Below are 16,276 nucleotides of genomic sequence, written 5' to 3'. Positions count from 1 at the left end.
CATATTGACCTGGTATATCTGGCCCCCGGCCATGCGCAGCACTTGCAGCCAAAGTGGCTAGGGATGCAGGTATCTCAAAATGCTTGTTGATAGCTGAGCTCCGTGGAGAACTCGGTTCCCACTGTGTGTTAAGTATATTGACTGTTGCTCGCTCGGCAACTAACGGTGATCCTTGATCTGGAAGAATATGTGAGTTTGGAACCACAGAAGACATGCACTGGCGATACCTTTTATCAAAGGTTGAGAAACAAGAGCAGGCTGCCCATCCCCATCCCCAGAAGGAGACCCGTCACCCTTGTCTCGCATACTCCATCTTCGCTTCGACCGTGGGGGTATAGATTCTCTCACGGGCTTGTCGGCGCCTGAATATTTCCCCCGGGACGCGATACCAGCCCCCCAGCGCAATCTGATCTCGTATCCCCCGCAAATGAGGCCCCTGGAACAGCATTTTTGGCAGGCTGGGCGCGCTTCATCGCACTGGATCCTCCTTTTCTTGCAGCTCCAGCATCCCTTGAAGGAACGATGGCGGTGGGAGATGTCCTTCTGCTTCTCGGTCGGAGGCATGTTACTGAGAAACTGACTGGGAAGGCAAACAAGAACAAGGGCATAAATACCCAGGAAGTTCTACAATTCACTCATATATACTCATGCGATCGTTGTGCTATGCGCATCCTCGCACTGTGATTGGCCGAACAAAGATCTCAGTGAGGGAAATAGTGCATTCTAACCTCCTATGGGGAGTGCTCCCCGAGTTATTGGCAAGGAGATGTTTCAATTAATTGCCTCGCTTCTTCCAAAAGATATCTCATGATCTGTGTGAAGGGGAGTTCAGTTTAAAAGTCGATCGGATTTCAATGCGGGCTTGCCGTTTTTGGAAGGTCCACGCAGGAAAACGACCTTGGAAGTTTGTCTTCTTCAGCCTCTCCGACATTTCTCACATTTCAGGGGATCGAAATCTGCCCTGAAAGTGAAGATGGGGCAATAATCAACTCTGAGGGACAATATCGAGGTTTTGCGACCGTTATGTGTTCTGAACACTGGGGGCGCAGCAGCCACATTAACCCGACTAACCCCGATCTCGGGAGGAGTTGATAGCTGTGTGTCACGGAATCGGGCATCAAAGCAACTTCCCCGGCAATCTCTTGAGTCGGATATCCAGCACATCGTCAAATACCGTTGGTATCGTCGGCACTTCGCATAACAATCCGCATCTACCTTCCAGAGGGGGAATCTTCAGCCTTTGTGGGGTGTGGGGTAAAGGAAAAAAAAACTGGAGCTCTACACAGACGTCAAATATGTTTCGCCTAATCGTTTAAAATGCCTCCAGGTTTTGGATCTACTATGTGGGCCACGCTCGGTGAATCTCCAGTAGAGGTGCCCCTCTGTATGGCCACGGAGGCCGATGCCCATGGGGTTCCCCAGGAGAAAATGACAAAAGCCCAGGTCTTGTGAATGGGGTTGCGGGACATCCAGTTTCCCTAATTGCCCCAGTGACCCCATTCTTGGATCCAATATATCGCCTTCAGAAGGAGTATACAGTATACAGCCCAGAGACAAGTGCTTCATTTTCACGACAGCGTTAACCACGTTGTTGGGAAATGAGTCTAGAGTGATTACTCTAAACACGTCCTTTATCCTCACTCCAAACTCCCCCCTACCTCACTATGGACGTGGAGACCGACGAAACTCTCAAACCAACCGACCAAAGCACTCAAGATGCCAACGACCTCGCCCAATTCGGCCACGAGCAAATCCTCGCCCGCAAGTTCAACATTTGGAGCATGCTAGCGTTGGCATTCTGCGTGCTTGGAACATGGTCGACCTTTGCACAGGATCTCTCCGACGGTCTGATTAACGGTGGCCCTGTCTCAATCCTGTGGGGACTGGCTCTTGTTGCATTCTGCAACACCTGTGTCGCGCTCTCTCTGGGCGAGATCTGTAGCAGCATGCCCACAGCCCTGGGACAGGCATATTGGGTCTACCGTCTCTGGGACTCACGCTTCGGACGATTCCTCTCGTACATGTGTGCTTGGATTAATGTTTTCGGATGGTGGACACTGGCCGCCTCCCAAATGGCATTCATGACCAATTTCCTTCTCGGTATGAAGGTTATGTTCAGTCCAGCCTGGACTGGTGCGTCGACGGGGTGGCTTGAATTTGTCGTTTATGTTGGATGTGTCTTCGCTGTCACACTGATCAATGTGATGGGCTGTCGGAGGGAGAAATTCCTGCCCTGGCTGAACAACTTTGTCGGAGTCTGGTTCTTTGGACTATTCTTTGTTTTTTGTCTTGCCCTGCTTATTTCAGTGGGCACGAAAGAAGGTCTCTCGTACCAGCCTGCCTCTTTCACGTTTGGAAAGTGGATTAACCAAACTGGCTGGCCGGATGGGATTGTCTGGTTCATTGGCCTAGTCCAGGCTGCGTATGGGCTGACTGCCTTTGACGCCGTTATTCACCTGGTGGAAGAGATTCCTGCACCCCGCAAGAACGCCCCGAAAGTGATCTACCTTGCCGTGATCTCCGGAGCGGTTAGCGGGTTTATCTTGATGATGGTGTGCCTTTTCTGTATTCAAACGGTGAATACTGTGGTAGACTCGCCCAGCGGCCTACCGTTCATGCAACTCGTCCAAGAAACCGTGGGTCAGAGCGGCGGTGCAGTTCTAATTGCTTTGTTCATCACGAACGGCCTAGGCCAGGCAATCAGCATCGTCACCACAGCATCCCGTCTCACCTGGGGCTTTGCCCGGGACGGTGGACTCCCCTTTAGCACCTACCTGTCGGACGTGAGTCCTTACTGGAAAGCCCCAGTCAGGGCACTCTGGTTCCAGGGAGGCATTATAGCCCTGGTTGGAGTTTTGTTCCTGTTTGCAGAGACAGTTTTGAATGCGATCCTCAGCGTCAGCACCATCGCCCTGACCATCTCGTACGGGCTGCCCATCATGACTCTGTTGCTGATGGGCCGCGACAAGCTCCCGCCCGGTGGCCAGTTCAACCTTCGGAGACTAGGCGCACCGGTAAACTGGGTCTCCCTTGTGTATTGCTGTGTGACAACCGTCTTCTTTTTCTTCCCTGGCGCGCCCAACCCCTCGGGTGGTGATATGAATTACGCCATTGGTGTGTTTGGCGTCATGCTTGTCATCGCCGTGTCTTTCTGGTTCGTCCAGGGCAGTCGCACCTATCTCAACACCGAGGAGATGATTCCTCATGTTCTTCAGGCCCATACATTGGCGAATGATCCACTTCCTGAGCCAAAGAAGGAAGACCGATGATAGGTTTCTGTGAATGAAGTTGGTCAGTACCTCCATACAGAATATGTGATTTGCCTGGGGAACTCGGATTTATCAGGTTGAGTTTTTGGGGATATCAATAGGGTATATATAGACATAGATGCTACGTTTATATAGAACAGCTTTGAATTTGGGTTAGACAAATGTGTTATCGATTGAGTACTCGATGAGCCACGTAGAGATGTAGAAAGAGATGGTTAAACACAGCTACGTCAGACTGCATATTGAATGCGAGAGTGGTAGGATCCAGGTACTAGGAAGAGGTATCTATCTGAATAAGAGTGCTGTGCGAGGAAGAAACAACCAACCTTGCTCATTTCCTATTATCTATCAGCCACCCTACAACCCTGCGAGCTCAAGAACCGCGAACCTTTTTGATAGTTGAAGTGCTAACTCGACCTAAATAGCTTTTCAATTTTTACTAGTAACTACTAGGACGTCTCCTTGCCATACCTGCCGTCACTAGCCAAGAGTCAAACTTGTTCAAAGATCTTCGTTTTCGACTCCTCGATATTTTTCAGTCTTTCTAGTAGCGCCTAGCGACTACTAGCAATATCTTATTGTCAGACACCTGACAACCTGACGACCGAAAAAAATCGAGACTTTTGAGATTTTGACAATGAAATTTTGACAATGAACATTTCTGGTTGTTACTAGTAATAACCGATATTAGATGCACTAGTTGTCCAGGGGAGGAGGAGTCAAGGACGTTTGCATATATTCCGCGTTGACTTCACTATATTCTGCTCATATTTCGGTGTCGTTATGGTCATCTTTTCCAGTCTCCAGGTCAATTAACAACCTGGAGAGGTGACAGAATTTGAGGGCTCAGAGAAATCGATACCAGCGACCTCCTAGGACTATGTACTACATTGTTACTACAAATTATACTTCTAACAATGAGTTATTACCGTACATAACTAGCAAGGAAGAAGTTGACCTATTCAGATTTTTTTTTCTTTGGTCATCGGTGTCATACGAGGGAAGTCCTCTATTTCCTATGTACAATATAATATATCCTTCCTAGATTCAAAAGCCCCTCTAGTCCTGTCCTCAAAGCTTAGATTTCATGTTCACATGAATAGCCTTAATATTCGAGTAAGCAGCAAGACCGGCCTCTCCAAGCTCACGCCCAATACCAGATTGCTTCACGCCACCGAATGGAATGCGCCAGTCGCTATCGTTGCTAGAGTTAATCCAGACCATACCAGCCTCAATCTTCTTAGCCACGCGGTGTGCGCGAGTCAAGTTCGTCGTGAACAGAGCACTTCCAAGACCATAAGCCGAGTCATTGGCCATCTCGATAGCATCCTTCTCATCGCTGAACCGGGTAATGACCACGAAAGGACCAAAGACCTCCTCTTGGTAGATACGCATCTTGGGCGTGACATCGGTGAAAATGGTTGGCTCAACGAAGAAGCCCTTGCCGTCACCAACACCACTAAAAGGCTTGCCACCAGAAACAAGAGTGGCCTTTTCAGACTTTCCGACATCGACATAAGACATGATGCGATCATACTGAGCCTGTGTCACCTGTGGGCCTTGGAAGGTGGACTCCTCAAATGGATCACCAACCTTAGAGACATTCTTCACCTGAGCTTTGAATGCCTCTAGGAAACGGTCGTAGATCTCGTCCTGTACTAGAATGCGGGAGGTGGCTGTGCAGATCTGGCCCTGGTTGTACATGATACCGATATGGGCCCATTCAACTGCCTGTTCGAGATCCGCATCGTTGAACACAATCAGTGGGCTCTTACCACCCGTCTCTAGGGTGATATTCTTCAAGTTTACACTGGCCATCTTCATAATTTGCTTGGCTGTGGCCGTGCTGCCTGTGAAGGCGATCTTGTCCACGTCCATATGCGAGGCGAGCGCAGCTCCAGCAACGGCGCCGTGCCCGTTCACGATGTTCACCACGCCGGGAGGGAAGCCTGCTTCCACGATCAGGTTGGCAAGGAAGAGGATTGAGAGGGGGGTTTGCTCCGCTGGCTTGAGAACAACTGTGTTTCCGCAGGCCAGGGCGGGGCCCAGCTTCCAAGCAGCCATGGCGAGGGGGAAGTTCCATCTTATTGTCACAGTTAAAAGTTGGCTTTAAGTACTATTAGGGGTGAATCGGAACTTACGGGATAATTTGGCCACAGACACCAACGGGCTCCCGTACGGTGTAGGCGAACTTATCTGGGGTTGTATCGATGACCTGGCCAAAGACCTTGTCGGCGTATCCTCCATAGTAACGGATTGTCTCAGCGGTCTCGGTCAGGTCGTCGTTGAAGGAAACGGAGTACGGCTTTCCATTGTCGATTGTCTCGATGGTGGCGAGAGTGGCACGGTTGTCCTCGATGAGCTGGGCCAGGCGGTTCATCAACTTCCCGCGGTCAATGCCGGGCAGATCGCGCCAACAGGGGTTATTCAGAGCAGCGCGAGCTGCCTTGACAGCCTTATCGACATCCTGGGCGGAAGCTGCGTGGATCGATGTGATTTCTTTTGCAGTTCTATTTGACCGCCCGTCAGTTATAGAATTAAGAGGTGGCATCCGAGGTTCTGATTTCTCACGTACGTGGGATTGATGCTGGCAATCTTCTCACCAGTCGAACATTTGACCCATTGGTTGTTGATGAACAATCCGGTGGGCTGGGTCCAAGTGTGGCCGTTAGGGGCTGTTAGTTGAACGGACAAGTCGGCCATGATTGTATGTGCTTTGTACTGTGAGTGTCTTCTGGCGAGAGAAGATGGTGAAGCTAGATGAGATGAATTTGTAACTAATTCTTAAACCCAAGCTTAGCTATAGGAAATTGCGATAAGTGCTTCGGCTGGACATGCCATTCTAGGCTTATCGGATGCATCATGATGAAGGTACCCCACAGAAAGATCGACCTCCAGATTTCTGAGGTTCAAAACGGCGGGGTGTTTGGTGTGGATAGATGTGGATAGGGTACTTACTCCGTAGAGGTGTGGATTAACTGGCGTTGATAGGCCCACTAGTCCCAAACAGGCAAGTCCACCCATGGCTGTCGCATTCAGTTTCATTGTTGTATAGTATCTTCAATGAATTGCTCTTCCGTTCACATTCGTGCAAATATCTATCTCTTTTCTTTTTGCTATATACATGTAGTATGGTGAAAAAGATCCATATACAATAGAACTGCCTCTATGGACTCTCCAAGCCCCTCCAGGGCTGCTGTGGAGGCTTACATCATGCCCATGTGCACGGAGTAAATAAGCTTGATTTAACGTCTTGGCATCGCCAACCCTGCCCAGCCGCCTTCTCCCCTGATTTGTCTATCAGATCAGATATTTTCGGATTAGGGTAGGTCTAGCCTAGCGTTGACCCACGGTCTTTTCTACAAGACTTGCCTTATTAGGCTGGCCACTAGCAAATGACTGGCCAACACATCTCGCCGAGCCGTTGCAATGCGATTGGCCGCGATTGGCCGAATAATTTCGATGGCAAACGCTTTACGCAAAATAAATTATGGCATAGAATCAAAGTCTCAGACATGTTTTATGCAAACACACATCTTCTCCAGGCTTTATCCTAAATCGAACAACGGCTAGAGTACCCACTCTCGGGACCTTTCGCTCACTTTGCCCGAGTTTCTTATATCGTAGATATAGCATCCCGATTACCCGACTAGGAAGGTACATGCGGGCAAATTCGATCAGATATTCAAGGTCCATTAGCTATATAAGGACTATTCGCAGGTTTTCGATGGAGCTTCTGGTTTTCTACAACTCTATAACTCCTTCCTTCCCCTTGATACCCCTTCCACATCTTCATCATGGCGTCTGCACCTGATACCGAGTCAATTCCTGGCTACACAATCTTCCGTGAGGGAGACTATGAAAGCGTCGCCGCTGCTGCCATGTTGCCGCAAGGCACACCCCACCCGTTAGGTAAGACATGTCTCTGCATAAATTCCGAGAGCACTGCTAAGTCTGAATTCTAGATCAACTTTCTATTAAGGAAATTCCCGAGGCAGCGAAGATCATCCGGGATTATGCCAACCCCAAGTCTATCAAATTCAACTGCCTCACACTCCGTGAACCCCGAAAAGCAGAGTACCGTGCGTTCCGTGCTGGCGCAGTCCCAGCTCCTGCCCGTCGCGCTTTCGCCATTGTCATTGTGCGCGAAACAAACAAGATCGCAGAGGTGGTGGCCAATCTTGCCACCGGCAAGGTTGAGGAATGGAAGGACGTTCACGACGTCATGCCTACCCTCACCCTAGAGGATCTTGATGTGATGGAGCGTGTTGCCCGCAAGGATACCCGTGTCATCCGTGCCTGCAAGGACCTTGGAATTATCGACATGAACAAGGTCTTCTTTGACGCATGGGCTATCGGCATCGACGAGCGCTGGGGATACGACCATCGCCTCCAGCAGGGTCTGGCTTACTACCGTAGCTCTGATTTTGATAACCAATACGCCCACCCTCTAGATTTCAGTGTTGTCGCCGACACTGACACAGAAGAGGTTCTCAGCGTCGACATTCGCTACGTAAACGGCGAGCGGACCGCTACCCCTCTCAAGGAACACAACTACCTCCCCGAGTTCATCGGCGACAAGTACAAACATGATCGCCTCAAGCCCATTGATATCACCCAGCCCGAGGGTGTCTCTTTCAAGGTCCGCGGCAATGAGCTCACCTGGGCCAACTTCAAGATGCACGTTGGCTTCAACTACCGTGAAGGTATTGTCCTTTCCGACGTGCGCACCCACGACATGTACGAGGACCGTGAGCGGACTCTCTTCAACCGTATCTCCGTCGTTGAGATGGTTGTTCCCTACGGCTGCCCTGAAAAACCCCACCACAAGAAGCATGCCTTCGATGTCGGCGAGTACGGCACTGGTCTGATGACCAACTCCTTGAAGCTGGGTTGTGATTGCAAGGGTGCCATCCACTATATGGATGGTGTTATGTCAACCTCCAAGGGTGAGGCCGCTGTAATTAAGAACGCTATCTGCATTCACGAGGAAGACAACGGCCTCCTCTACAAGCACACCGACTTCCGTGACGGCACAGTAATCTCCGCGCGTGACCGCAAGCTTATCATCTCCCAAATCATCACAGCTGCCAACTACGAATACGGCTTCTACCACACCTTCACCCTGGATGGCACCTACAAGCTAGAGGTGAAGCTTACCGGTATGCTGAACACCTACTGCATGCACCCAACCGAAACCGCTGCTCCCTTCGGCACGGAAGTTGCCCCCTCCATCACCGCCCACAACCACCAGCACCTGTTCTCCCTTCGCATCGACCCGGAAATCGACGGCCAAAACAACTCTGTCGTCCAGAGCGACGCCGTCTCTTTTGAAGCCCCCGTCGGCTCCCCAGAGAATCCCTACGGCAATGGCTTCTACAGCAAGAAGACACCCCTTCGTACATCTCTCGAGGGTGCCGCAGACTACTGCTTCGAGACTAACCGCTCGTGGGACATCATCAACCCGAACCGCATGAACACCGTCGCCAAAAAGCCCGTCGGCTACAAGATCCTCAATAACAACTGTCCCCCCATGCTCGCCAAGCCCGGAAGCACCGTCTGGAAGCGTGCAGCCTTCGCCCGCAAGCCCCTCTGGGTTACTCCTTACAAGGACTACGAGCTCTTCCCAGCTGGTGACTATGTCTGTCAGTCTGACGGTTCTGAGGGACACCCTTACAACCCGACCATCGCCGACTGGGCGAAGCGCAATGAGAACATCGAGAACACCGATATTGTCTGCTACATGCAGTTCGGCCTGACGCATTTCCCGCGTACTGAGGATTTCCCTATCATGCCTGCTGAACCGGTTAGCATTATGCTGCGTGCATCGAACTTCTTTGAGAAGAACCCTGGTCTCTGGGTGCCGCCTTCGGCTATTTGTGTCGATACCCAGTCGAAAAATGCGTTCCCTTCTTCTTGCTGTGCCACAAGTAAACCCCGCATGTGAGGGTCGAAGGAACGACGGCATTGATTTATGGTATGGTGTTTGGGAACGGGGATCTTTCAGTGTGCTTTGTCGTACATAGTAAATAGTACATAGTCTTGCCCTTTTTCTGTTAATATTAAATTGATTTTTATCAACCTTCCCTTTTGGTTCTGATCGATTATTGCATTCTAAGTGATTCTATGGAGTTTTTCTGCAATTTGTGTCATGGGATGTAACCTTCACTTCATCTATGCATATGTATATGTACTCATAAAATCTATCAGACAAGAAAGCCCAGCAGTCACTATCTCCAAGCTCAAATGATGTTCTTCAGCTCCTGCCCAGCAAGAAGCCGTCTAAGGTTATACGCAATAAGCGCCTCAGCCTCACGCGGGCGTCCACCAGCAGCATGAGGCGATAGAATGAGATTAGGCGCAGCATAAAGCTTCGACTCCTTCGGCAGCGGCTCAGCCGAGAAAACATCCAACGCGGCACCACCAATGCTGCCCTTCTCAAGTGCATCAAGCAGTGCATCCTCATCAACAGAAGTCCCCCGTCCAACATTAACAACCCAAGCGTGGCTCGGCAGCAACGCCAAGCGCTCAGCACTAAGAGCACCATTGGTACTCGCTGACCCAGGCAAAATCATAACAAGGGCATCAGTCTTGGACAGAATCTCTGGCAAGCGATCCTCCGCGACAACCTCAAACCCGTGACGTACACCCGCACTCCGGGCAACGCCGGTAACATTAGCCCCGAGGGCAGTCAAAACGGGCGCAAGGGTCTTGGCAATATTGCCGAAACCCCAGATAGTAACATTGGCACCCTTGAGGGTACGGAAAGTGCCTGGGGCGCGATCAGGCTGAGCGCCGCCCAGATGGGCGGGCCACTCGCCGCGGGACTGGAAATCGCGCATTTCATAAAAGCGGCGGGCAGCGTTGAGTAGCATGCCGAGAGTATGTTCCGCGACTGTTTCGTCGTGCAGGCCGGAGCCAGTTGTGATAGCGACACGGGAAGCGTCAAAGCCCGCAGCGAGCACGTCATTTGGACCGGCTGCTAGCGACTGGATCCAGCGGAGGTTCTTCATGCGGGAGGCTGCGTCGCGCAGATTCGTAGCTTTGTTGCTCCATGTTACGAGGAACTCTGCATCGATTAGGGATTCGGGGATTGGGAGTGTGACATCGTAGGGGTGCAATTCGACGGAGAAGCCTTCCAGTGACTTTGTGTCGAGGTAGAGGGAGGTTGGGTAGAGGAGTTTCATTTTATGGGCGGGTTGGAGGTGATTTGTTAGAGTGTCAAGGCGTTGTTTGGGTGAGGATGACATTAAGAGGGTAGTCAAGGTTCTTATGCGAGGGGAGAGTGACAAACCTGTGGCAACGCGGGGTGTCTCGGCGGAGATCCCGCCGAGACCGGGGTAACTCCGGGAAAGCACAGATGAGACTGCGGTGATCAATGAAACTTATCAAATTCTGTCTAGTTCCGATAAACTATGTATAGAACGGGCTACAGGTATTGAGGTGCATACGTAGTTCATAAAATTCGTAAAATACCAAGTCTAGAAATTCAGCTTTAGAGGCGTACTGGTCATACCAAGTTAGCTTATGGCTACTGTGTTAATTAAAGCTGTGCTACCCTCGTCCTCTAACTATGCCCTTGTCCGTGAGAGTCTACGTCATTCTCTAGGGATCGCCTCGAGATTATATGGTAGGTGCTAAAATTACTATAGGGATATTATGATAGTTACCGGCTTGTTAAGAATTGTGTCCAGCAGATGTGTGTCCTTCTCATAAGAGAATACCAACTTAAAGTGAAAGTGGAGCGTTTCTGGTCCTGCCTAGGCTGGGGGGATGGCTGCTTCCTAACTTAGAGCTGTGCGGGTTGTGGCTAGCTGATCTGGAGAATTGATACCGTAGGTGGTCACGCCGTCGGCGCAACGTTTGTTCAGGGCGGCCAGAGCCCTGCCCGGGCCGCATTCTACCATACTCACCACGCCATTTCTAGCTAGAGTCCGCACACACTCGACCCAGTGTACCGGCTTGTATAGCTCCACCATTAGGTCCTGCTTGAGCGTATCGAGGTCGGCAGCGACGGTGGCGGTAACGTTCCGCACCACCGGCATATGCGGCGTCATCCACTCGACGCTATTAACCATCGCAGAGAAACGGCCGGCGGCGGGTTTCATTAGGGCGCAATGCGACGGCACGTTGCCCGCCGTTGGAACAACACGCTTGGCACCCTTGGCCTTGCACAGCTCAGTGGCACGATTCACCGCGGCTTTATGGCCGGCGATGACAACCTGCCCTGGCGAATTGAAGTAGGTCACGCTAACTACTTGGCCCTTGGCCGCTTCACCGCAGATGGCGACCACGTCGGCGTCCTCCAGGCCGAGGATAGTGACCATGGCGCCATCATTGAGCTCTGCAGTTGCCTGCATCAGCCGAGCACGAGACTCTATCAGGCGAACTGCAGTGTCCAGCGACAAGCTGCCGGCCGCGACCAAGGCGCTATATTCGCCGAAGCCGTGGCCAGAAACGAAGGCCGGGCAGGGACCGCCATTTTCCAACCACAGACGCCACAGGGCGATAGATACAGTGAGGATCGCCGGCTCGGCCTTCTCTGGTTGATCGAGTTGTTCTTGTGGACCTTCCTGGACGAGTGCCCACAGATTGTAGCCCAGGGCCTTAGAGGCTTCCTTGAAGGTCTCGAGGATCACCGGATTTTCAGCGCCGAAGTCGGCAAGCGTGCCCATTGATAGGGACCCTTGACCAGGAAATACAAACGCGAGGGACGTAGACATGATTGAACAAGCCCTTGTTGTCTTGTCATCGGATGGGGTGTGTCGAACACAAGGCTGGACGCGGAAGGTGAAGACTTGGGTAAGAGCGAGGACCAAACGGTCATATTTAACCACTTCGAGACGAATCTGCAGCTGGCAAAAATAACCAAAGAGCGGGGGACAAACGGAGCATTCACACCAGGACTATGTCGACAATTGTCCTTGTCTGAGATTCACAATTTGTCAACCTCTTTGCGTGGTGGCCCGTGTCCTCAGTGACGTCTACCTATGGTCACAATTACCGGGGAGTCCAAAGTCCAAAAGCTCGGGATGTCACGTACTATATTATGGGTAGACGAGAGGCACTCGAGCTCCCCTCAGATAGTAGGTAGATAGAGACAATGTGCACAATGGGTATCAATCAATTCGGCCACGGCCTACAAAAAAAGCTATATAGCAAAAGATATACACAGAACCAGAATATATACGGGGGTATCATCATCCCCAGCACCAACTTCCCACCTACGACGCACCGTCTTTCTCAAGAGGAATCTCGGGATCACCGTCGACGGCACCGGTGCCCGACAAAAAGAACTCGAGCTCACTAGGCCCACCCTGCGAGTTCTCATTTTCCGCGAGCTGTTCCAGTAAGCTCAGAAAAGGGTCTTTCTCAGATGTGCCCTCACTACCGGTTGTGGTGTGGGTGGCACTAGTTTGGGACTGAGCACCTGGTGTCAGGGCAGTGGGACCAGATTGTGGCATTCCGTTCATATTTGCATGGGTGGTGTCGAAGGGGAAGGTTGCATATTGTGGGTTTGGGGGCGGTGTTGGCGCTACGTTGAGGGAAGCGTCGGTGAGAAAGGCTGGTGGGGAGAGGCCGAATGCCGAGGGGGAGAAGCCCGGAATGGAGAGGTGGGTGTTTTCTGATGTGCCGGTGCCGGATAGGTCCGTTCCGGTTGGAAGGGAGAAGACGGAGGGCAGGGATGGTGATTGTTGGTGTTGGTTGCTTTGAATTGCGTGGAATTGAAGGGTGGGCGAGAGCGGGGCCAGATGAGAGGGTTTCTGGGACAGAGAACGGAAATGGGAATGGGAGTTGCGACGGTCTATATCTGAGCCCTGGGTGGATGCTAATGGACTCGAGGGCCCAGGCCGTGTACTTGAGAAGTAGGACGAAGGATTCTGGTATGACGGTCCGGCGGTTGGCCGTTGGTAGTAGTTATGTTGACGATCGATGAAGTTAACAGTACTGTCTCTAGAGTTAGTGATCATACGTATAAAGAAAGGGGTGGTATCAGCAGGCGACCCACCTTGGCGCTAGATCATCCGCCGCATCTATAAGCCGAACGTGTGATCCATCCAACATCAGACCGGGATATCGGTCGAGGAAGTCTTCGAGATGGAAAACCGGCGAGAAACGCATTGAGCTACTGGCAAGGTTGCGCACCAATTCAGAGTGACACGTATAGATAGTTTGGAGCAGCTCACGCTGATGCTGCACGCCAGTCCAAATATTGCGCAGCCAAGCAAGCTGGTTCATCTCCCGAGTCAGGAATTCAGCACTAGAAGAGAAAACCTCCCCTTCGTGGCCCTTGTAGTGCACGCCGTGAACATGCACAGTCCCCGCTGTACACACACAGTAGCTGACGAAAGCAGGCCACTCAATCAGCGGAGAATTACGACCCAGTTCAACTAGCTCTGCGATGGCATTGGAGTGCGAAAAGCACAAGTTCGTTGCCTCGATTTGCCAAGACTGATGCTGCCCCGTGCCTCGGAGCTCTACCAGGTCAATTGGTAGGAATGGGCGGTAGATCAAACAATGCACCAAATGGTAGATCAGCTTGCTCAGCAAGAGTGTTGTACTCTCGGGGTGGCCGAACAATGCATCGATGGACGCAAAGACGTCCTGTGTACCAGCCGCCCAAATATCTAGTTCCTGTCGTATCTTGGATAGATTAGAAAGCGCGTGCCATGGGAAGTGAGAGTCGCCTTTGACTCCACCAGCTGCCAGATACTTATTAGTGACACCAAGAATACGCGTGATGTCAATCAACAAAGAGGCAGCACTTGGGGATTTTCGTCTGGAATCCGCAGAATATTGAATGTTCGGACCGACATGGAAAAGCTCCCCCTCCATGTCCAGACCAGCTGCGTGTGGCGACCAAGACGGTAGGCGCAGAACAACCGAATGATCAGTGATCAGACATGGACGCCGAGATCCACAATTGATAAACCTGTCCATCAAGTAAACAGACCAGAATAGCCGACGTCTCATTTCTCGCTCAGCAGGTGTGATATTAGGCTTAGAGGGTGCTTCCCGGTACAAATCTAGGGCGACGATCATGGCCACGCAATTTGCTGATCATCATTAGTGGGGTCCATTAAACCATGTCAGATCGCGAGGAAAGCATACAGAATGTCATGTAAGCTTTCTTTCCCAACCCATAGGCGTAGAAAGCTTGCGAAACCAACATTAGAGTCTGCAGTCCTTCTACTGTAGGATTGTCGATTTCAATCATGCGTCTTGCTTGTAGCGCTGCATCAAGCTTGGTACGTAGTGACTGCTCCACTTGACCAGGTAAGGTTGTGTATCTGAGATTCGTCAGTCAACCATATAAGCATGTGACAGGACTTGAAAGCTCGGTTTTTACCTCACTGTCATTGCTGAGATAGCCATGGCCAGACACGGCGGCAATTGGTTCAGTTGATGGTGTTGTCGCGTTGTCGCCTCGTCTAGTACATAAAATGGCTTACCATGCAATCGTTCAAAGTAAATGTCAAGGATTGCATCCGATAGAGGTCCATTGTTTGTTGGAGATGGCTGTTGCAGAAGACTTGCTGAGTGGTCTGCCGGCCTAGGGAAGGGATCCACATGTTGCGAGAGAGAAGTTGGCAGAGCGGATCGATCGCTTGGAGAGTAAATATTAAAGGAGTTGTCTATAGTGTTGCGACGGGTGGGAAAGCTCGGCGGATCGTCCGGGGTATCGGGCGAAGTGGGTGAAATAGGGTTCTTTTCATCGTGGAGTCGTTTCTCCAACCCATCGACCCGCTTGAGGAGAGCTTCTAGCACATCGGTCTTGGGCCCCCTCTTTTTAGGGACGGCATCTTGAACATAAGATCAACAGGGGAAATCATGTGATGCGGAAGAGAAATGATTAACATACCATATACACATGGGCATTGGAAGACTTTACATGCCTCGCAGCTCGGTCGCATGCGATTACATTTGATCTATGACAAGTTAGACACATCCAATCGCACCTAGACTGACTGGACAAACCTTGCGCTTGCGACAGGACTTGCAGTTCATGGTTTCGCGCGGCTCGACCGTCGCACGGCGGGGCGTGAGACGGTCGATGCTGACCTGAGGACGAGACATGGCACATCTACATGGAAGAGAGAGATGAGAAGAAGAAAGAAAACGGCCCCGGCCAAGATGGATAAGAAGTCAGGCGCATGGCTGTGGCGTTAAAATAAAAGGGAAAGCCTATACCACGCACAGTTGCGGAGAGAAAGAAATGCGGAGAAAGTGATGTGCCGCCGGAATTCCCCAGTTTGGGCTGACATGGGGTTATTATGTCCTTGTGTTTTAATTACGCATGATTTAGGCTATTAATTACTTGATTATAATATCGGAACCCCTATATTATATGTGTATATAATGATATTCTTATTCTTATGAAAGTTTACTCTACTTCTAACATCTTCATCTCAGAAACCAATGCTCCTCCCCTTTAATCTGTACAAGTTGGCGGGATAGGTTTCCGTTTAGGGAATACATCCACTTTAGGGCTCCGACGGCCAACATCCGAGATGATCTAGGTACCCCATAAATTGCAAGTAATTGCAAGTAATTGCACGGAATTGCAATAGCTTAATATATTCGGTAATCCCCTATATTCTGCCCATGTCATCATGGGGTTCTTAGTTGCCGCTTAGACCCCGATTAAGGCTCCTCAAATTACCCGAAGTGTCTCCTGCAGAACTATCCCAAGTCTCTAACTGCACGTACTCCGTACAATATACAGAGTGTACATGTAGGATGACGCCTATTCCAGCCTATTCCAGCCTTACTATTGGCCCCCGCTTATTACACCTTCTCCCTGAAATCCGTTCGATCCTAGTCTGATCATCCACTGCAGCTACTGTATTCGATACGGAACCTCCACCCTAGTCTTCTTTTAAGTTTCTGAACAGTTCTTTGTGATCTCGTCAGGTTTTACGGAGAACCGTATGTATCTACTCCGTACAACATTCTAAAAGTCGTGCCAAGCGCGCTAACATAGGTATGTACTCCATATGGATGAG

The 16,276-nt window shown here is 50.8% G+C and overlaps 6 protein-coding genes across 6 annotated transcripts; 2 read left to right on the top strand and 4 right to left on the bottom strand.

The window, feature by feature from the left end:
• Positions 1-1,664: 1,664 nt before the first annotated feature.
• N7525_004615 (uncharacterized protein) lies at positions 1,665-3,269 on the top strand (the record flags this gene model as incomplete). Its single annotated transcript, XM_002565589.1, has 1 exon — positions 1,665-3,269. The coding sequence occupies one exon, from the start codon at positions 1,665-1,667 to the stop codon at positions 3,267-3,269; it is 1,605 nt and encodes a 534-aa protein (XP_002565635.1).
• A 1,071-nt stretch (positions 3,270-4,340) lies between these two features.
• N7525_004614 (uncharacterized protein) lies at positions 4,341-5,972 on the bottom strand (the record flags this gene model as incomplete). The annotated part of the gene is made up of 3 exons (XM_002565590.2): positions 4,341-5,352; positions 5,411-5,779; positions 5,845-5,972. 3 exons carry the CDS (start codon positions 5,970-5,972, stop codon positions 4,341-4,343), a joined length of 1,509 nt encoding a protein of 502 aa, XP_002565636.2.
• A 1,094-nt stretch (positions 5,973-7,066) lies between these two features.
• Positions 7,067-9,216, top strand: N7525_004613 (peroxisomal copper amine oxidase; the record flags this gene model as incomplete). The annotated part of the gene is made up of 2 exons (XM_002565591.1): positions 7,067-7,181; positions 7,235-9,216. 2 exons carry the CDS (start codon positions 7,067-7,069, stop codon positions 9,214-9,216), a joined length of 2,097 nt encoding a protein of 698 aa, XP_002565637.1.
• Positions 9,217-9,511: 295 nt separating this feature from the next.
• N7525_004612 (phosphoglycerate dehydrogenase) lies at positions 9,512-10,456 on the bottom strand (the record flags this gene model as incomplete). Its single annotated transcript, XM_002565592.2, has 1 exon — positions 9,512-10,456. One exon carries the CDS (start codon positions 10,454-10,456, stop codon positions 9,512-9,514), a length of 945 nt encoding a protein of 314 aa, XP_002565638.2.
• A 597-nt stretch (positions 10,457-11,053) lies between these two features.
• Positions 11,054-11,992, bottom strand: N7525_004611 (ACP S-malonyltransferase; the record flags this gene model as incomplete). The annotated part of the gene is made up of 1 exon (XM_002565593.2): positions 11,054-11,992. One exon carries the CDS (start codon positions 11,990-11,992, stop codon positions 11,054-11,056), a length of 939 nt encoding a protein of 312 aa, XP_002565639.2.
• A 501-nt stretch (positions 11,993-12,493) lies between these two features.
• N7525_004610 (transcription factor domain-containing protein) lies at positions 12,494-15,347 on the bottom strand (the record flags this gene model as incomplete). Its single annotated transcript, XM_002565594.1, has 6 exons — positions 12,494-13,217; positions 13,279-14,326; positions 14,382-14,560; positions 14,620-15,073; positions 15,133-15,199; positions 15,249-15,347. The coding sequence occupies 6 exons, from the start codon at positions 15,345-15,347 to the stop codon at positions 12,494-12,496; spliced, it is 2,571 nt and encodes an 856-aa protein (XP_002565640.1).
• Between the last annotated feature and the right edge of the window lie 929 nt (positions 15,348-16,276).

Source organism: Penicillium rubens (assembly GCF_028828025.1).
Source record: "Penicillium rubens strain IBT 27055 chromosome Unknown utg000002l_segment0_segment0, whole genome shotgun sequence".
Taxonomy (NCBI): Eukaryota; Fungi; Ascomycota; class Eurotiomycetes; order Eurotiales; family Aspergillaceae; genus Penicillium; species Penicillium rubens.
Note: the sequence above shows the minus strand (reverse complement) of the source record. Positions and strands in the feature narration are given on the sequence as shown.